The sequence below is a fragment of the Delphinus delphis genome, chromosome 5 (genome assembly GCF_949987515.2).
Source record: "Delphinus delphis chromosome 5, mDelDel1.2, whole genome shotgun sequence".
Classification (NCBI taxonomy): domain Eukaryota; kingdom Metazoa; phylum Chordata; class Mammalia; order Artiodactyla; family Delphinidae; genus Delphinus; species Delphinus delphis.
In genome coordinates, this window is record NC_082687.1 from 18,786,485 (window position 1) to 18,808,652 (window position 22,168).

The window sequence follows — 22,168 nt, forward strand, 5'->3', positions numbered from 1 at the left end:
AAAGATACTTTCGTTTCCAAGCGCTAATTTGATTCCATGGACTTTTGTTCTCTGAGACATTGCGTTCCATCTGTTCAATAATTCCTTGGTAGACTCGCAGCAATTGGCTATAAGCATGATTATAACTTGGGTAAAAATTAAAGACTTTAAGGTAGACTAGGAGGCTTCGTTGATTTTTCAAGAAACTATTATATATTCAGCCTATGTTTCAAGAAACTATCATATATTCAGCCTATGCCTTACAGAGGACATTTCAGTTTATTTATATTTACCAAAGTAGAAACTAATAGCATGTGAAATCTCATTTGGATTGAACTCTGTATCATAATAGAAATGCATCAACTGGCAATGAAAATAAAAGCAAAATGAAATGAAACAACAAAGGTCAAGCTAATGATGTAGATGTATTGTCTGTAGGAGAAACAATCATAATGCCTGGATGTTTCGTCTGTCAGGATTATTTTGGATATAGATGAGGATTTAACAGTTGAAAAAGGTATTTATTAAGGACCTAATTGTGCATACGTGCTAAATGCTGGAAGAAAGCATTTAGACCAGAATTTAATTCTGGACACTTACGGATTTATAAATTTATCAAATAGTAGAATGATATTTAAATGTTATCTCTGAAATTACAGAAATTGAAGGAAAAAATAAACCAATAGAGTAAAATATCATGTTTGATTGTCCCATGTGTTATACCCTAGACAGAAAGCTAATTGAGTACCATTTGACAGCACGACAAAAAAGCAGGCTGAAAGACGTAATACTGCTCCAGTCGTCTGACAGAAGAGGATGGTCAAGGTGCTGGCATGTACTGAGCTGATGTGAAATAAAGCCACTCGAAGATCTTCTGATGCTATTCAAGAACTAGGCAGGGTGTTTTGTCAGTACAGGGGGGATGTAGTGAAGATTTTGCCCAAAAAGGTAAATAGGGAAATGAGCATTAGGTTCTGGGCAATGATCAGTGCACAGGCCTGCAGAGGCAACTGAAACAGACAGAATGGTTCCCAGGTCGTGAGACTTTAACATCACTGAAATATATTATTATCTTATCAGAGGAAAGGGATATGCCAGTCAAAAACTGTACTGGTCAGCTACAGAGGCATAAGAAAGAAGAGCAGCCGAGGCAAACATCTGACGTGTCTAGGGAAGTACTGTCCAGGGGCCAATGGCCTTTCTGTGTTCTGGCCTTACAGCAAGACTTCAGATCATAAATACCTGGCTCGTCGACTTCTTTTAAGACAAATGAATAAACTGGCATGTGAGAGGCAGAATAGCACAGTGGTGAAGAACTTGTGTTCTGGAGTAAAAGACCTATTGAGTCTCAGCTCCCCTGTTTACAGGCTGTGCTACCTTGGATAAATTACTAAGCTTCTGTAAGTCTCACCTTCCTCATCTAAAAAATGAGGAAGGTTCTAAGTGCTTTATTTGTATTATTTCGCTTGGTAAGTTGTCGACCTAAGGTCATCAGCTGGGAAGTGGGGAGCCCAAACCAGGATTCATTACAGTAGCAGGCTGGTGATCTACTTCCCAGGTGGGTGGAAGAATTACCTAAGTTAATTCGTTCTGTCATTCTCAACATTCAACAAACACAAGTGCCAGGTACTGTGCTATCTGCTGAGGCACTTAGCATAGATCATTGGTGTACAACACTCAAAAATGTTTGCTCTTTCTATTAAGAAGAAGGAAGTGCTTGTGCAGAAGTGAATATTCCAGTTCTTCTAACAGTTACATTTCTCACTGTAAATTAAAAGGTTGATTGTGTGATCTTCATTAATATCACGCTGCCTAAGTTGGGGCCCCAGTTGTGTTTTGTGCCAACCAGGCTAAAGGCTGGGCCCCAGATGATGGCCAGTTCACTAGGGGAGAAGGGGAGAATCCAGGATGCTGCTGGCTTTGCTTTGAGGCAAAAAAACAGACCGCTTCACAAAGATGGGCTGACCAAAGAAAATCAAGATATCTATTTCTTTAAAATTCTAAGAAAAACTGGAAGAAAGTTTCATAGCTTCTCGTAAGCTAGGAGTAAAGATGAAGGAATAAAAGGGATTTTTAGGAGAGCCAAAATAGATTACCCTCATAGAAAAATATTTTTAAACTTTAGATTTTCTGAGCATTCATTAAACTTTTTCATATGGCCTTTAAACCTGCCATCTGAGATCAAACAACTATAAAGAGAATGTTTTACAAACTTCAGACTTACAACGACTGTCTGCTGTTGTTCAATCAATTATTAATTATTCTCATATAAGTACAACCTTCAGATTAAGAAGTTGGACCCATAAAATGCTTTAGTACAAAGAGAAGCACGTAAGCTCTGCCAAAAACGCATGAAAACTGGATCTTATTTTCTTATGGTATCAATTTTCAGCAAGCTGACATTACCCCCTATACTTCTCTCTGTGAAGAACACTTCTTTCATATGTCAATTACCTCAACCTTGTGTGTGAGAAGTGAAGTTTTTCTAAAATATAGAGACATACATATACACAAAATCTTTGCCTTTGTTGAAAAAAGAGAGCTCTCTACTTTAATACCTTTCAGCTAAAGAATACATTAAGGATTATAAAGCCCATGCTTATTTCCCTTCTTAGTATACAACATGGACTTCCTTCTCAAATAAATTTTATAAATACATTTAATCCAAGTGTATGCTTAGATATGCAATAGCTAATGTTTAATATAAGTTGGCCAATGTCACCATAAGTTGAAGGAAAACTCAAATGCTACAAAAAAACAATGATTTTTAAAACTGTGAATATTGTATATGTGTATAGTACAGGTGTCTATGGAATACAGTATAAACTTTTATTTACTGCAAGCATTTTAGCCAATGGTGGACATTATGCAACCAATTAGCTCTACTAGGGAAATGACTGTTTTTTTTTAACATTTAGTTTGTTCTGCAAAGTCTGCACTATTTTTTTTTTTTTTTTTTTTTTTTTTGCGGTACGCGGGCCTCTCATTGTTGCGGCCTCTCCCATTGCGGAGCACAGGCTCCGGACACGCAGGCTCAGTGGCCATGGCTCACGGGCCTAGCCGCTCTGCGGCATGTGGGATCTTCCCGGACCGGGGCACGAACCCGTGTCCCCTGCATCGGCAGGCGGACTCTCAGCCACTGCGCCACCAGGGAAGCCCCAAAGTCTGCACTTCTGTGCAATGTGAAAATTATGCCAGCTAATATAACTCATTTGTGCAAAATCATGTAGTACAATAAGAAGAGAAAGCAGTACTTTTAATGTCTATGTTACTGTATCATTTAAATTGGCAACTTAAAAAGATTTTAATTATTGTAATCACATATAAGTCAGACTTGATGATACTGACTACAGTATGACGGTTAACCAGGTACCTTGTTTGATAGTCCCGGCCCCAAAATATCAATGGCCATATATATGATGGGAGGTCATACCCTAGTACCTAGTAAATGTCTGTGTATTTTTTTAGACATGTTTCAGTTTTAACGATATACTGGATATAACTATTTGTTTCCTTTTTATAGCACAACCCTGATGAAAAAAAGCAGTTACCTGTACTATAAAGGGTACAGAGTACCAAGGATACGTTTATAGTGACAAAAATGATTTAGCCTCTAAATTACACATTGAAATATTAAGTAATTGAAAAAAATCAACCATAAACTGGAACAAAAGCCTGACAAGCAACTACAAAGCCTTTTACAAAATACTGACTAATCTTCCTTTTTATAGATGTCATCCTTTCCTTTCTCCAATTACATCATGCAAACTCAGTTATTTTTAAAAGATAAGAGAACTTAACACTGGTGAACTGATACCCATCTTTGCATATAATTTTCTGGAAAAATTAAATGGATTTCTCACACGGCCATACTTCTTAAAGCAGTAAAATACATAAAGTGCTTTTCTTTCCCTTGTCAGAAGTACAAGAGAACAAGAAAGGTGTCCTTTATGTTTCCTCCTTCAGTTATAAATATCTTATCCCAATTCACACCCCTTCCTGCAAGCCTCTAAATCCTCTGTGAGACCAGCATATTGAAAATTGGTTCCTTATTGCACTGGACTCTCAGCTTAGTGAAGGCGGAGGCCATGTGTTTGTTTGCCACTGAATACACAGAAAAAGATATTTCATGAATAAATACTTTGACATGGAAATAAAAATATAAGATAGAAATATAACATGGTATCAAAATTAGAGTACTCTGAATTTTATTTTAGTTTTTGGCCTTCTAAAAAATGATTTCAATTTTCTATTTTAGCTATTATAAAAATGAAAACAAAGTTTGCTATTTGCCTCTTTTCAATAATCTGTTATCTGACAAAGTTATGCCCTAATATTTCACTTTCTGGTTTTCTGGTCAGACTTATATCTCACAGTAATTTTTCTGCATTTGGTGCAAATATTTTAAAATAGCTGCTGCCTGAACTGCTCCACAATCCTGGTTCTTACGCTGTCTCCCTCATCACTCCTTTCTCTTTCACTTGTTTGTCTTTTTTCTCCAGTTTCATAAAGAAGGGATAATTTTACAGATTGGTCCTCAATTTTCTGATATTTCCTTCCACATCAGTAACTTTGGAGGCCTGTTTGACTCTTAGTAGATTCGGCTGTGACTTTTAATTCAAAGCCTCTGTCACCAGACCCGATTTTGTCCCCAGTCTCCAGGGTTCCATTTCCAAATCCTGCCTGGGCATTTCCAGAGTCATGTGTGTACTCAAACTCATGTCTGTCATTGAACTCCTTTCTCCCTGAAACGGATGAAGTTTTTCCGTAAGTGTTCTCATCCTCCTAGGTACTGAGGTTTGAACCGTCCAAATCCACTTTTGTTCCCTTTGCCCCACTGATACCATAGTTGTAAGCCCAGCTCTTTAGAATATCTCCCTTTTCCTTTATTTATTTTTTGCAGTACGCGGGCCTCTCACTGTTGTGGCCTCTCGCGTTGCGGAGCACAGGCTCCAGACGCGCAGGCTCAGCGGCCATGGCTCACGGGCCCAGCCGCTGCGCGGCATGTGGGATCTTCCCGGACCGGGTCACGAACCCGTCTCCCCTGAATCGGCAGGCGGACTCTCAACCACTGCGCCACCAGGGAAGCCTCCTTTTCCTTTTATTATTAACACTATCATTGTTCCGATCTAGTCACCTCAACTTTGAAATAGTTAAGTTCCTAAATTATACCCCAACTAATCCTTTGTTCTTTCTCCAAGCATTTTCTTGGGGAAAGTATTTGCTGTTTCTCAGACACTGCTTTTATGATGTTACTCCTCTGCTCACCAATGGCAGGTTATGCTTCAAAGTTGATAGAACAAGAATCATGTCGCCACAGTGCTGCTGAGGGCTCTCTTTTTGTATGTCTAAACATTTCTTTGTAATTTTTATATTAACATGTCATATTTTTTCTCCCAAACTGCCAATTATTATCAGACACACAACTTTTTTTCACATTGGGAACATGAAATATGAGATGCTGAAATGAGTTGCTCAGAAATGACAATAATTACAGCCACACGAAGAGCTCTAAGCTAATGGCTCTTAGCGAATGTGCTGCCAGAGGCACAAAGCAGAGGGAATTTTTAAGATGAAATTCATCTCAAACATTCATCATGGCAAATATATACAGCTTCGGTAGAAAATGATATACCCGAACCCTATATAGTGGTATTCCTCAAGGACCCATAAGATGCCACGCTAGTCCTACTAATTCCCAACTTTGTACTTTAAAAAGTTCTGTATGGCTTTTTAAAGCTAAACAGAAAGCAGTGGGGAGACACTCTGGAACCCGTGATATTAGATCTGAAGAATTATCTAATAATTCAAAGCAGATGATGGGAGATAATTTTCTTGTATACAATTTAGATGGTTTCGTAGAGGCATGCAAAAAACTGCTCTGATCCCATATTCAGTGACTTGCCTGTGGTTAACATTAGGATAAGGCAAAAATGTGGATAAAGGATAAGAGTTCCACCATGTGGTTTGCTCCTTAGATGAAAACAGAGACATAAATTCTAATTTAATATTAAGTCTTTCCAGGGCAGCCTGAAACTATATTTGGCTTAAAATGTATTAGTTTTATTATTTTTTTCTTTCCTTTCTTATTCTACAGGATTTCAGTTTTACCTCCACAATTCTTTCCTGTTAGCCAGACTTATCACATATCATAGTTTCAAATATAACTTGTATATAGATAGATAGATAGATAAAGTGATCTCAGAGTCTAAGATTTTAGAGCTAAAAGAAAGTTCCAAATAAATATTTCTAACTCATGAAACTGTCATTAGGTTTCTAATACTTACTGCTATTTCAGACTTCCTTATTATAACAATGAACAGTAAAGAAAGTTCTGTGATGCAGTTTGCTTGATTTCTGTCAGCTCCCCCCAACCCCCTGCCAACACTTTGGGATCACTTACTAATCCTTGGTCTGAAATGAGTCTTCTTCCTTAATGAGAATCAACTACCAAATGAGATACATCTACTTGGATTTCTTCCTTCTTTGAAATGTTCTGGTGAATAACAAACCCAAATTGAAACCAGACTATCATTTTATCATCCAAAATCAGAAGTGGAAACAGGAATCAAAGACCCCAATACATATAAACTAGATCCTCAAAAGACATCACTTGGCATTAAAGTGCTTCAAAACTTTTCAAGATAAAAGAAGTTTAGTATTTTATTTTCAACATAAAGGAACCATCGACCAATATAAAACAGTGATCTTTTTCTAGATAGGCTATCAAATTCCTTTATTTGTAAGGCAGAAGCTAAGGAGGAGAGATTCATGACATGATTTCTACCCAGCAGAAGCCTAGGCGAGCCAGGAGACTCTTTGTCTGCTCAGATACAATACAATTTTTCACATTATCAAACACATAACTTCTTGGAGTAAATTGAGGTTAACAGAGTAGCACAAAACTATTTTATTTGCTTTGGCTTTCATGGCCTAATAATAATGTAAAAATCTTTTTTTGTAATTTTATGGATGTTTAACAGAACGAACTAAAGTGTAAGTTTAGCTATTAGTGTTGTTCTGTTAAAAACAAAAAAGCATCATGCTGTTTAAAAAAAAAAAAATTCAAGCACTGGAATCACAGGTTGTGGAAAGTTCAAGAGCCTGAGAACCAGGCAGACATTGGTTTGAATCCAGGCTCCATTACTTCACTAACTCTGTGACCTTAGGTTTTAACCTCACTGCCCTGAGTCTGTCTAGCTTCATATGTAAAACTGGGATAATCATAGCACCTATGTCAAAAAGTTGTTTTGAGGGTTAGAGATAACATAAATAACCTAGAAAATTTCCTTAAAGTAAATGATAGTTAATAATTACAAATTTTTGTTGGTCAAAAGGTACAATTAGCAAAGAGTTAATACATATAAATGACTTAGAATGATGCCTAACACATAAGTGTTAGCTGCTGCCATTGTCACCGTTAAGTGGTAAAGGGGAGCTGACAGAACATAGAAAAGAAGCAAAATTAATCCCACACCTATACTCCTCAAGGATAGGAGGAGAATTTCTGTCTGCAATAGACTTTATAAACACAAAGAAGTCAACTGGATAAGATACACAGATAGGCATGGGCTGTAAAGGCACCATTACTGCCTTGGATTTTGCAGCTTGAAGTTGGATACTAAGCAAAATATTGAGAAGGGTTTGATAAGGACTCATCAAGAGATGGCTCCCCTTTAGAAAGAGCAGGAAGTGCTTTAATTAAGTCCTTTGATGTCTTCTGATTCCTGCTTTCACCTCTGGAGCCAACCACAAGCCCAGGAGCCTGATAGGCAGAGCAGAGGGCCAGCCTCCAGAGAGAGACAGACTCTGCAGGCTGCCTGCAGGAGGAACAGGGTGGGAGAACTGGAACTTTTATCCTGAGGTTGAAAATAATATCACACAAAAAGGAAAAAAAAAACTTAAATATATGTTCTCAATAAACTATTGTTCCAAAAAGAGTTAAAGAGTTCTGGGAAGATTTATAAGTTGTTCTTTGAGTACCTTTGAGGAAATCCATAATTTTTGTGCCGTGTTAAAATAAAGCACTAAAGAACATTTCTGATGATTTACTCTGAAATGTATAATATTCTAAGTTAAACATATATATATATATTTTTTTTTTTTTTTTTTTTTTTTTTTTTTTGGCGGTACGCGGGCCTCTCACTGTTGTGGCCTCTCCCGTTGCGGAGCATAGGCTCCGGACGCGCAGGCTCAGCGGCCATGGCTCACGGGCCCAGCCGCTCCGCGGCATGTGGGATCTTCCCGGACCGGGGCACGAACCCACGTCCCCTGCATCGGCAGGCGGACTCTCAACCACTGCGCCACCAGGGAAGCCCTAAACATTTTTTTTTTTTTTTGCGGTACGCGGGCCTCTCACCGTTGCGGCCTCTCCCGTTGCGGAGCACAGGCTCAGCGGCCATGGCTCACGGGCCCAGACGCTCCGCGGCATGCGGGATCCTCCCGGACTGGGGCACGAAGCCGTGCCCCCCGCACCGGCAGGCGGACCCCCAACCACTGCGCCACCAGGGAAGCCCTAAACATATTTTTTAATTAAAACTTTTACTTCTCTTTTCTTTTTTTTCCTTAGAGGGTAAATTTGTGAGATTTGAACTGAAAAATCCCATATTTTAGTCCTGCTGTTTCTCTGCAGGACTAACCTAAGATTTAAGCATGGTAGTAAGATTTCACTGGTCTGCTTAGAAAGAAAAAATTCTTCCAAGTGCCTTGAAAAGGACATGCACTCCTATCATTGGAATAAACAAGCTTAAAAGCAACTGCTGATGAGCACAGTACATTGACTGGAACTAGTAATTTTAAAGCAGAGGAAGTTCCAAAATATATCCTTTCATGTAAGTGACTGAATGGGTGGATAAAGAGAACTCACTATAAGTGAAGTAAACACTGAGGTGGTCTTGGTAATACTACTTGCACTGTTGAAATGTGCAGATACTTTTGGCTATAGGACCTGGAAGCACACAGTAGGTACTCAATATATATTTGCTGAATGAGTGGGTTAACATAATTACAGTTATATGCAGGTTTACTTATTCTATTGAATATACCATATGTTGTATATTTAATATGTTGTCTATACTATAATTATTGGTCAATAAACCTGACTAAAACAGAGATCTATTAACAGAGATGCATCACTGCATTAATGCTAATTAATCTTTCTTTTGAGGAATAACAGGAACATAGTGAAAGCCGTGCAAAATGTCTGTTGACTTTTAAGATTTAGATTCCACCAGATTAGTATTCTTTTAAGATTTTAATTCTTTTAAGATTTAAGATTCTTTTAAGATTTAGATTCTACCCGATTAGTATTCTTTCCTGAGGAAAAAATAGCCTCTTCCTAATCTTCCACTAGGAAGATTAACATCTCTTAAATGATATCACTACCCTGGAAAAGTTAATGATGGTAAACTGTGGCTATAACATATGAAACATCTAGAATCTGGATAAAGCACAGACTACCCACTGAGCTTCTGAATATTTTAAAATATATCAATATATTTACTTAAGTAAGTTCTTACTTAAACCATGAGATGGTAGGAATAATTGTACACTTTAAATTTACCTAAGCATATACTCTCTATTTACATGAGTGTACGGACACTTTTATTTTACTTTTGCCTACAGAGTTAGGTATTCTGCATTCATAGATGTGACCTGTATTAAGCCCAAGTAAATATTAAACCATGCTGTTCAGATAGTAACTTTTGGAAAGGGCCACATTCTTGCTTCATTTTACCCAAGTGCAGTTTTTAAAGGTAAAAATTTTATCAATTTAAACTTGCCACAATATCTAGTTTCCACTGCTACCTTCCCCCTTTACTTATTTTATTGATATTATAATGTTTACGCATCCGTCTCTCTAACCAGACTGCAACTTCTTCTTAGGTCTTTAATGCATTTTGGAATCCCGAGTGCCCTGTGCAGAGCAGGTACTTAGTAAATGTTTATGGAAGTGAACTTTGCACTTTCGTCCTCCAACTACATTTTTTTTGTAAATTTCCATTCATTTTGGGGTCCTTTTGTAAGAGCCAGAGTCATTTTTTCTATCTTCATTCACCTCATGAATCTTTTGTCTTTTATAGAAAGTGTATTCTTCAAGGGTAACTGAATACCAAATAGTATCTTAAAAAACAACAATAAAAAACCTCATAGCTTATTCATTGATTATTATAGGCATGAAAAAACATTGGGGTTGACATAAATACCAATACACCAATGTGTAAGTATCTTCTTTTATCATAGACATCAAAATTTGAATAATTGACAGAAACAACCTCACTAAAAGAACCAAAAAACTCACTTAGCAATGTGAGCTACCGAAAGATGTTTATTAAAGTAGTTCACAGCTTCAACTATGTTTTCAGGGTAAGGGGAAAATTCTCTCAAGTTTTTTCTTGCATTTTTTCAAAGCAACTAGAAAATATAATAATATCTTTCATTCTCAGCAGTATGTTATGATTTACACATCTAAATCTTAGAAATTTATTCTTAGGGTTACCTACGGGACGCCAAGTAATTACTTGGCAAATAGCATTAGCACAAAGGCTCAAGGCTCTTACCATCAAATCCATCTTCCTCTGACCCCAGTTCATCATCTGAGCAGATGTTGAGGACATTTACCAGCATCTCAGTCACTAAAGAGAAAAAGGAAAGAAAGAAAGAAAGGAAAAAAAAGTCTACATTTTCTACTATAACCTTAATTATGACTCTGGCACTGTTAATGACCAGGCTTAGCAATAACATTCTTACCTATATTGAAGATGGAACTTCCTGCAAGTAGTTTCTATAAAATTCAGACCATAAAAGATAACAGGCTTTGTATTTCTATGCAGACTTTATATTTTTAAAATTATTAGCTCATGCCTACAAAATCTAATGGTAACATTTACCAGCTATAGGTCAATAGACAGTGGACAAAAGAAAAATGTGGATATGAATATACTATAATCTAGGAAGGAGAAAATGGTTACTTTTGAATTTTTATTTATTTGTACAATGATGCTGCTAGATTTAGACCAGATTATAAACTTTATGTTCATAGGGATCGAGTGAATGCTAGATCTCTTTTTTAAATTTTTTAGTCCCCCAGAGAACCCAGAATAGTGATAGAAATGTGGTTTTGTGTTTAAGAAAAACTGATGATTTATGAACTAATATATTTGAGGTAGTTGTGAGAATATTGATTTTAAAAAATGAATGTGTTGAGATATATATATACATACACATATATATACACATATACAACATTAAGCTTCATTTTCAAAAAGGTTTTACAAATGAAGCTCAGGTAAGTTTAATAAGAAATTTACTTGAGTAAATAGATTATAAGAGGGCTGTATAAAAGCATTATACACAGAAAATCAGTACTGCAACACTTTACACTAAGTTACATGTTATTTGCATTGAACGTTTTAAAAAATTAGGTTGGGTTCTATCATGAATGTGAAAAGAAGCCTGTCCACTATTTCTTCAAGAGTTACTTTTTAAAATCAGTGTTTTTCTAGCATTGAAGATACATGATAAAGAGTAAAACTTCACTGGAGCCAACATTAACTCAGAGCTTCAGTTTAATTATCAAAAGTAAATTATGTACACACTGCTATATTTAAAATGGATAACCAACAAGGACCTACTGTATAGCACAGGGAACTCTGCTCAATGTTATGTGGCAGCCTGGATGGGAGGGGAGTTTGGGGGAGAATGGATACATGCATACGTGTGGCTGAGTCCCTTCGCCGTGTACCTGAACTATCACAACACTGTTAATTGGCTATACTCCAGTATAAAATATAAAGTTAAAAAAAAAAGAAAAAAACGTAAATTATGTACACGAATATATTAATACATTCTTTTATAACAGATGTTCAAAATCTGAATAATTAATGGAAACAACCAAAATGAAGGGTGTTCAAGGGTAGTTGTCAGGATTCTCAGTGCTTCTGTGTCCACGCTGCGATCTGATGGGTGCGAGGAAGTGGTGACACGGAGTAGTACTGGGAACATTTATCAGAAAGTATTAAAATTTACTTTTGACTTATTTTGGTGTTGGAAGGGAAGACTTCTTTGCTGACAATTCATAGATTCTCGGGTTTAATTGTTTTTAGAATATTTAAAGAAAAAATACATTGTAGGAAAATAAATACTACACATATTAATATATTACACATATGTATTAATATAAACAAACAAATATTTCAGAAGAATGTACAGCTTTTCTCTAAAATCCCCCCATAAGACATCATTTTTCTGAAACACGTGCAAGCTCTTATGTTTATTACAATGCACACATTCACCTTCTCTGTGATGCTCAAGATGTTGCATGAGGAATGATCCAGATTATCACCATTAAACCTCCTGAACTGAAAACTCAAGTTCAGTGGGTGCAGGCCTTTCCTCCGAATTTTTGCTGAGGTTTAGGTCAAAATATAAAAACCAAATAAAGGGAGAAGGAAGGAAAGAAGGATAAGGCCAATTCTTCTGTAAACCTGGGGCAGGCTAATAAACAACTTTTTAAATGTAAATTTGTCTCACCTTATACTAATGGCCACCATATTTTAAATGAACTATTTTTTTGTTATTGTACATGCTGTGTTTCAAAATATTGTAGCCATTAATCACTTTCGTACAATGATTATTATTAACATCAGAAATGTGAGGAAAGCATGGTTATCACAAGCTTTTAATTTGACCAGTAGTCTGTAAAATAACATTATACTTTTGAATTATAATGCGAAGGGGTAAGAAAAGAAGGTAGCCATTATAGCTTGAAGCCAATCAAAACTATGAATCTGTTATTTTTTAAGGGTTGGATTATTCTAATGAGGTTATATAAATTATCCTAATATTCCTCTTTTATTTCCCCTTAATTCCACTCATTGCATATTGTTAATGGCATATACAGTGACATACTTTCAAATCACTGCTCCTACGGTGAAGCCTGTGAGTTTTACTGGTTAGGCCGAAGTGTTTCTCTTTCTGACTGTTTCATGGTAAAAAAGGCCGCATTACCTCTCCTTCCTTCCCATACCATTTTATTAAGAACATCTCAGGATTCCACAACATACCTTTTTCCCCAACAAATGGCAGGGACCAAGTGAAAACATCCATGAAATTGGGAAGCCAGTATGGATGAGGAGAACAGTTGAATTGCCTGATATTCATGACATTGTTCTCATACTTCAATACTGCAGCTGAAAAAAAGAAAAAGAAGGACATTAGATTCACAAGCACATACTTCTGCTTCTACACATGGCTTGAGTTGATCAAGAGAATTCAACTATATATTTGACTTAAGTTCCAAAGCATCAAGGCAAACAGCTTCATTGGTCACGAATGTTTATTTAGTTACGGATTTAAACTTCATTCAGTGTAGTATCTAGCTGCACAATGTATAAATACTATACATGAAATGGCATTATAGTTTGGCAAACATTTATATAAGATAGTTAATCAAACGTCAGGAATTGGATCAAGCTCCTTTTGCAGCCAAGAACACTTTAGCCTTTTTTTTTCTTTTTCTTTTTTTTCGTGGGCCTCTCACTGTTGTGGCCTCTCCCGTTGCGGAGCACGGGCGCCGGACGTGCAGGCTCAGCGGCCATGGCTCACGGGCCCAGCCACTCCGCAGCATGTGGGATCTTCCCGGACCGGGGCATGAACCTGTGTCCCCTGCATCAGCAGGCGGACTCTCAACCACTGCGCCACCAGGGAAGCCCCCCATTTTAGTCTTATTTAATACCTGGTGACACGAATAAAAGTGGCATAGCTAAGTTAGTGTGATATAATTTAATAATATCCTCAAATATTTGAACAGAATTTGTATCTATTGTTTTTAAAGCACACTTTTTTCCAGTACAACTCACAATAGTTGTACAAGATAGTTTAAATTAGACTGCACTCTTGACTTAATAAAGTAAAATGTTTGGACTGAATCCTGCCTTAAATAATATGCCGATGTTGACTCCACCCTTGACTTCTGAAAAGGATGCACCATCCTCAAAAATGGGAAAATCAATCTGCCTGCTTCACGCTGCTTTGCCTGGTATCTGTAGGTTGGACACACACGCACATGGGATGTTACGGTTGCAGAGATGTTAAGAGCATAGCTAGTCTCACTTCTAACCAGGTTCAGAACCTCATCTATAGCAATCGGGACACAGGGTGAGCAGGTGTCCGTGAATACTTTCAATGAAGCAAAAGCTACCTGTTTTAATAGGGTCATCTCCTCTACGGATAGACGATTTTAAGTTGTAGGAAATTCTCAGGGGGAATTTAAACCTTCTTTACTACTTACTGATCCTAGTTCTGCCTTCTGGAAAAATACAGATCAAGTATACTTCTGTTTCTAAATGACAGTCCTTTAAATATTAAGAACAATACTCTCACACTGTACCTTGCTGAGTTTTGGCAAGATTTTACGGTTATTATCCTATCATAGCATGATTAGCATTGTATTAGCAGAAACTATTGAACAGATCCTAGATGCTGTCAAATGAGTTTTTCTTGGTTTTGTTTGGCGGTTTAAAATATAGAAAAATTAATCATCTCATGACTTTTTAATTTTTGGACTGACTTTCGTATGTGGAAGATGTTATAGCATGTGATTGCTATGCATAAAGATATCCCTTAAAAATATGTATTTTTGAAGAGCTCCTGGGAGTTTACTGGGTTTGAGCTTTGCATGAATGTCTGCACTAATATCTTACTCAACTACTTATCGATATCTTTAACATAACATTGCTTTCATAACTCCGCGTTTTCCTTCCACCTGGAATGTTTTCTCAGAAACCTCTGAATTTCCAAATTCTTCCCATCCTTCGGTGCCCAGCCCAAACACTATCCCCTCTGTGAAATCTTTTCTGATTTCCTCTGGTGGATGTCTCTCCTCTGAATTCGAAAAGCCCTTGACTTACAGCTCTATTTGCATTTATTATTCAGTTTTGATCACAGCTATTCTAAGTGTATATGTATATATCCAACGTCTCCCTACGGCTGTAAGGACAAGTACCATACAGCAGGCTCTCTATCTTTATGTTTCATATACCACCTTCTTAGCACAGATGCTCAGAAGCTAAGGATACATCTTAGTATTTTCCCTATAATCTTTTTCAAGAAAATTCTTCCTAATGCCTTTGACCCTTCCTCACATGAGACCGCTTCTAGAGCCTTTCCCCCATCTTGCTTATCCTATTCTGGATGTATTCCACAGCAGCAATGCTACTGTTAAAGTGTGGCTCAGAACTAAGAGAATCTCGGTGGGGTTGATCAGTGCAGAGCATGGGAAGGATGTATAGTTTTCTGTGATTTGCATACTACATACATCATATTGCAGCTGAATAATAAAGTGGATGTTTTCAGCAGCTTGAAGTTGCCAAAAATCATACTTGAGAACAGTGAGGTTTTTTCCTTTGAATCATATTTCAGGCTGACCAACCCAGTTCCACGGAACAGAATCACAGATGGTTTGGGGACAGGAATTGCAGATAATGCAATCCACACTGATAAGGAGGGAGTTAACTGTCTTCTTCCCATGGAATGCTGAATCCCGCATACACTTCTGTAAACCTGTTCTTCTTTGCATTATCCTATCATTTATGCGATATGTCATTTGGCCTAAGGATACATTCACATAGTATTAGAAACATGCAAAATGAAAAACTCCTGGCAAATTACAATATCAATACTTGGGATCTGCCAGATGGGAAAGGTGAAGTACTTCCCGCTTTTGCTAACTGCTCCCTGAGCACCGGCTTCATGGAAAAGGTCTTTACCATTTTTGAATACTGCATATTATTAGCAGAAATGGATCCTCCCATCTTCAAAAGGATCTCTTAAGGTCCTAAGTCATCTTTTTGAAGAGTAATTTCTCCTCGAAGTCCACTCCCCCACTTTTTATTAGTGTTAGGTTGGTACAGTAGGAAGAAGTAAGTGTTATAACTGACAGTACCCCAGATGAAAGAGAGAGGCTTTCTATAATATGTCACTTAATCCTTACTACAAATCTGAGAAACAGATGTGACTGCCCTCATGTTATAAACTAAGGATTTGAGGTCAAGAAATGAAGTGACTTTCTTAGGATCATGCAACCAGGAACTAACTGGAAGATACCACTCCTATTCAAACCCAGCTTCTACTGACACCAAATCCATTCCCTTTCCACCATTCCCTCTCTCTCTCCTAAATTATAAATGTATGAATTCTAGTCCCAGCTGTTATACTAATTTAACTTTGAATATGGTATTCATAATTAAAGAGGTTTTAGCTTTTCGCCAAAATACGTGTTTGAGAAAAGTGAAATAGGATGCACATTCACAAGTGTGGACAAGGCTTATCCACAATAGATAAGCAGAAGCTCTGTTTTGTAGCTGGTGAGACAAAGCATTTGTTCATTCAACACTGGCTCAACCTAATTTATCTGCGTGCCTACTGATAAAGCAGATACTGTTTACAGATTTTATTTTTGTTTATTAACAGCAGAAATAATACCAGTTAACAGCAGCTACGTTTTCTAAGCATCTGCTCTATACCAGGAACTATATTTGGTCTTTTATAATCACTAATCTTTGCAATCTCTCTCAAAAGTGATTCTTACTTGCATTTTCAAAATAAGCAGAGAGGTTATTTGCCCAAGGTCACACATGAGAAGCAGCAAACTTCAGTTTGGGTTTGAATCTGAAGTGCCTCAACTTTTCAGTATTCCACAATATTCTCACCCTTCCCCTTCCACATTTATTCTTTTTTTTTTTAAAAAAGGAGCACTGGACTGGAAGGCCAGGCGCCGAGACCGAGAGATGGATTCTGTCATGAATTATAAGACACACGGTCACTTAATGTCTCTATGTCTAAATTACCTCACCTCACTACATGGGTTTATCCAGATAACTTATACGACCTCTTCCAGACCCAAATGATGTTCACAAACTTCTGCAGCAAAGATCTCATCATTAACACAAAGACTGATGAATATTCTCAGTAATTCTAAGAGGGTATTAATAGAACTTTTTTCTTATTTTTCTATAAAAACAAAAATAAACAAATGGGACCTAATGAAACTTCAAAGCTTTTGCACAGCAAAGGAAACCATAAACAAGATGAAAAGACAACCCTCAGAATGGGAGAAAATATTTGCAAATGAAGCAACTGACAAAGGATTAATCTCCAAAATTTATAAGCAGCTCATGCAGCTCAATATCAAAAAAACAAATAACCCAATCCAAAAATGGGCAGAAGACCTAAATAGACATTTCTCCAAAGAAGGTATACAGATTGCCAACAAACAAACAAAAGAATGCTCAACATCATTAATCATTAGCGAAATACAAACCAAAACTACAATGAGGTATCACCTCACACCAGTTAGAATGGCCATCGTCAAAAAATCTACAAACAGTAAATGCTGGAGAGGGTGTGTAGAAAAGGGAACCCTCTTGCACTGTTGGTGGGAATGTAAATTGATACAGCCACTATGGAGAACAGTATGGATGTTCCTTAAAAAACTAAAAATAGAACTACCATACGACCCAGCAATCCCACTACTGGGCATATACCCTGAAAAAACCATAATTCAAAAAGAGTCATGTACCACAGTGTTCATTACAGCTCTATTTAAAATAGCCAGGACATGGAAGCAACCTAAGTGTCCATCGACAGATGAATGGATAAAGAAGATGTGGCACATATATACAATGGAATATTACTCAGCCATAAAAAGAAACAAAATTGTGCTATTTGTAGTGAGGTGGATGGACCTAGAGTCTGGCATACAGAGTGAAGTAAGTCAGAAAGAGAAAAACAAATACCGTATGCTAACACATATATATGGAATCTAAAAAAAAAAAATGGTCATGAAGAACCCAGGGGCAAGATGGGAATTAAGACACAGACCTACTAGAGAATGGACTTGAGGATATGGGGAGGGGGAAGGGCAAGCTGGGACGAAGTGAGAGAGTGGCATGGACATATACACACGACCAAACGTAAAATAGATAGCTAGTGGGAAGCAGTCGCATAGCACAGGGAGATCAGCTCGGTGCTCTGTGACTGCCTGGAGGGGTAGGATAGGAAGGGTGGGAGGGAGGGAGATGCAAGAGGGAAGTGATATGGGGACACGTGTATGTGTATAGCTGATTCACTTTGTTATAAAGCAGAAACTAACACACCATTGTAAAGCAATTATACTCCAATAAACATGTTAAAGTAAATAAATAGCTTTCATTTAAAAATGCAAGTGCAATAATATATATTCTTTTTTCTTCAGCCACATAAAATACTCATGCAAATATACTTCTCGAATAATCTTACATTAATAACGTATGAATTTTGATTTTTTGCATAATAAATATATATGTTGCAAAAATACATGAAAAACATTAAACCAGAACAGTCCCAAATATTCCGTCACGAAATTCACAGTTAACGTTTCATCTTCCACCCCTGCCACCTTCCTCTGACTGCCGCTGGAATTACAGAACTCAACTGAGCCCTAACACGGTGCTCTCCTCTGAAGTACTTGAAAGATGTTTATCTCCAGTGCATATAAATAATACAAATGGTTGTACTTCAAGAATCACTCGAGACCACCTCCTGAGACCTTGTCTGAGAAATAGAGAGAGGAAAAAAGAACAAAGTCTACCATCAAGGAACTCCTCTATTCTGCTAGCAATACATATGCCCTCATGTCCTTTACCAATTGTATCAGAGGCCCTGAGAGGGATTATGACATATATACGGGCCTTAGGTTATGAACCATTGTTCAGAGCAGACCAGACAGCACAGAAACAAATGCTCTTTTGTTGCACACACAGGGGTGAAGGATAGCCAGAAGAAACTTGGTATAATAGAAAGAATATTAATCCCCATGAATCTGGAGACCTGAATGCCAGTTCTTTCTCTGATGTCAAAATTATGGCTGCAAAATTATGCAATTAGTTGGTCCCATCATGCTTATGTAAAAGATATAAAAATCAGTGATAAAGAGACTGCTCCTGCTAGGAAACAGGGAAGGGGCACTGGACCTCTATTATTTCTAATGATACCACAAGGCCATCTGAATATAGTGAAGCCCGAGGAATAGAATCTAGATCTTAATTCAATCCTCCGTCTATCAAACCATGCATAAATTGCTGGGCCATATCCAAATCTGTAAATTAAAGGGGTCTCTCCTACTTTTTAAAATTTAAAATTTTGATGAGACACAAAAACCAACAGTTCACAAAAACTTGATAACATTTCGCAGCATCTTCTTTACAACTGCCATCAGCAGGGAAGCTGATGACAGGGCAGTAAATGACAAAAATAGAAGGGTCAAAGAGAGCTTCCAGTTTAAGAGAAGTTATCAAAATATTGCTAGCAAGATGCATTGACGAGCTCACCGAACCATGGGTTCAACACATTCCAAGTCGATTTTAAGAGGAACACAGAGCTCTTTTTCTGAAAGTCTTCAGATTAGTAACTGTAATGTTCCCTACATACCTCAGGCATTCTCAACACTACTAGGGCAGTTCTAAGATAGAGGAGAGAAGAGCTCAAAAGAAGGGAAATGATAAATTTTATTCTTTTCACCCTTCTGCTAACGTTTTTATCTCAACTCTAATTGACAATCCACTCCCCACTTCAAAAGATGGGACAGAGGGACAGAAAAGAAACAAAGATGAGAGGAAAGCAAATGAAGGCACTTCAGAATCCCTGAAAGCCATCCAGAAAAAGCGCAAAAAAAAAAAAAAGCATAATAGGCCCAGGATGTCTTTTCCTTTCAATTCTTCCACCCTCAGATACCCTGGTAGAAAACGTAGCATCAGTGTGTTCTTTTGGCAAAGTCCTACCATCATAGAAGGAGACATGATAGTTTGATGGATAAAATTCTTGAGGTAGGACTATGTACGCATAATGTCCTTTGGCAGAATTTTAAGATTATGTTGGTGTGCTGCATGAAAGGGTCTTCTCTCTGGGAGAGATGCTAGAGATTTTTAAAAATCTGTATGTTCCCATAAAGATTACTTTGGGGAGGGTACAAGTTTCGTTTAAAAACTTGAGAAGATATATATGTACATTCACATATATGCATAGTCATTGTAGTACATGTTATAGCATCTATAAACACAATCTCTATGATTCCTTCCATTTAGAAATTTGACTTCTCACTCCTGTTTCCTTGTTTTTTCTTCTCAATGTCCTATACTTGCCTGATGGATTCTGTTTTAAGAAGATTCCTTTTTTTATTATTAGTGACCTAAGTAAAGGGCATGACCTAGGTCAAAGGAAATTTACCAATTCATGAGGGTTACTGTATTTGGTGAGCAAGGGCTACACTTGTAACTCACTTTTACTCTATGGCTCATAAGGTTAGGCTCAAAGTAAGTGTTCAAGGCATTTATGAAGACGGATTTCAAGTCTTCAATTTATAGGTAATTTTTAGGTAATTCTGTCATAATGATATTTTTCAGTATGGGTTTCTTGAGAAATTTAATGGTTAAATTGCTCAATTCAGTACTTATCAGAGTGTATTTCACAGGCACATGCTCAGTAACTTCTACATAATGACTGAATTTCAACCAACCTGAAATATCTTAGTATTACTGGATACAAACAGTAGTTAAATATAATTTTCTTGAAGGTATGAGCTAATGATTTTGTACTTATTGAAATACACGTGTGTGTGTTTCACGTGTTTCTGTATATAATCCTTTCACGCCCACATCTAACCCTTGTTCCTCCTCTTACCTTGTACATGCCTCTTTCATGGCACCTATAACACCTTCTTTAACTTTGTCACAAGTCTCCTACATAAATGTGGATGATATTATCTTACATGAAGGAAGGTGACTGTACTAGATATATCTATTACCTGAGCCAATCTTATGGTTATGTGTGTGTGTGTGTGTGTGTGTGTGCGCGCGTGTATGTATGCATGAGTGTGTGTTATGTGTTTCCCTTCTTAATACTGCATTAGTAAATTCTGAATCAGGTATTATTCAAATACAGAATTTTGAGTAAAGTAAGTGGAAGGCAGATGATAGAAGGAATGAGGAAGGCATAGATCTCTCTTCTTTTTTCTTTTATTGTGCTTTGTACCATACCTGGCACATGGTTGATGCTCAACAGTGTTGGCTGAAGAAAAGATCTAATGAAAGGAAATAGAGAAAAGAAAGACAAGATGGAGAAAGAGAGGAAGGAAAGAAAGAAGGCAGGCAGGCAAAAAAAAGAGAAAATAAAGAAAAATTTAAAAACATAAAACATGTAACTTGTCAGGACACTAAAAATGTAACTAACCACATATGAACAGAAGTCTGAAGGGTGCTTGAAAGAATTTGGGAAAAAGGTAATATGTCACTTCAGAGGCTAAACTCTGTTTTGAAATTGTAAGATTCTAAAATAGATAAGAGTGGAAATAATATTGTCTCTGTCACATAGTAACTATGTGAGCTTTGGCAAACATTTCTCCTTATTTGAGTCGTACCTTTCAAACTTGTAAAATAGGAATAATTAGGTCATCTTCAAAATATGAAGATCAAATAAAATAATATATGGGATTAATATTTATAATATATACAATCAGATAAAATTTTGGCACCTGAAAAATATAAAGTATCATGACTCAGTTTCAAATTCCTTGAGGAAAGAATGGCTATCTATTTTTAATAGTTTTGCCATTTTACGATTCCCACTTAATGTGTCACATCGACATACTAGGATCCAGAGAATTTGGGCCAAAAATTGATCCTTGGGATTAGCCCAAGTCCAGTCAAACACTGTGAATCATTTCTAACATTACAATTTCACAAAGAGAATTTGAATTTCTACCATTAAATATTTTTTGCTAAGTCAACAAGGAGTCATCGGCAGTTTTGAGTTCCTTATCAGTTTGAGCTGGTACATTCCTTTAAGTTCTAATCTATACAATTATAATGCTAAAATAAGGCTTAATCAACCCTAGACTAAATGAGAAAGATTTACCTGAAGCTTTAAGCTACTGGGGGAGATGGCATGGACATAGGAAACACTGGCTCTCATTCAATACAGCTGATACTTATCAGCTCCAAATGCATAACAAGGGTAAGTGTACCTCGGTGGGAGGTACTTTGAAAAGTAGTGCCTGTATCTGTATCTGTTTCAGTGTCTGTATGCTCTTTCACCTTGTACTTGGTATCAAGCCTTAAGCTGCAGCTTGCAATGGTTCTAGGTTGCTATCTCCAAG

General features: G+C 37.1%; 1 protein-coding gene across 2 annotated transcripts in view; it reads right to left on the minus strand.

The window, feature by feature from the left end:
- The window catches only part of PPP3CA (protein phosphatase 3 catalytic subunit alpha), a 298,669-nt gene that overhangs the window by 22,512 nt on the left and 253,989 nt on the right, over positions 1 to 22,168 (minus strand). For both annotated transcript variants that reach the window (XM_060012044.1, XM_060012043.1), the window contains exons 9-10: positions 13,044 to 13,169; positions 10,539 to 10,613 (exon numbers count right to left, since the gene is read on the minus strand). In XM_060012044.1, the coding sequence (XP_059868027.1) occupies positions 10,539 to 10,613; positions 13,044 to 13,169 (201 nt within the window). The remainder of the gene's footprint in view (positions 1 to 10,538; positions 10,614 to 13,043; positions 13,170 to 22,168) is intronic.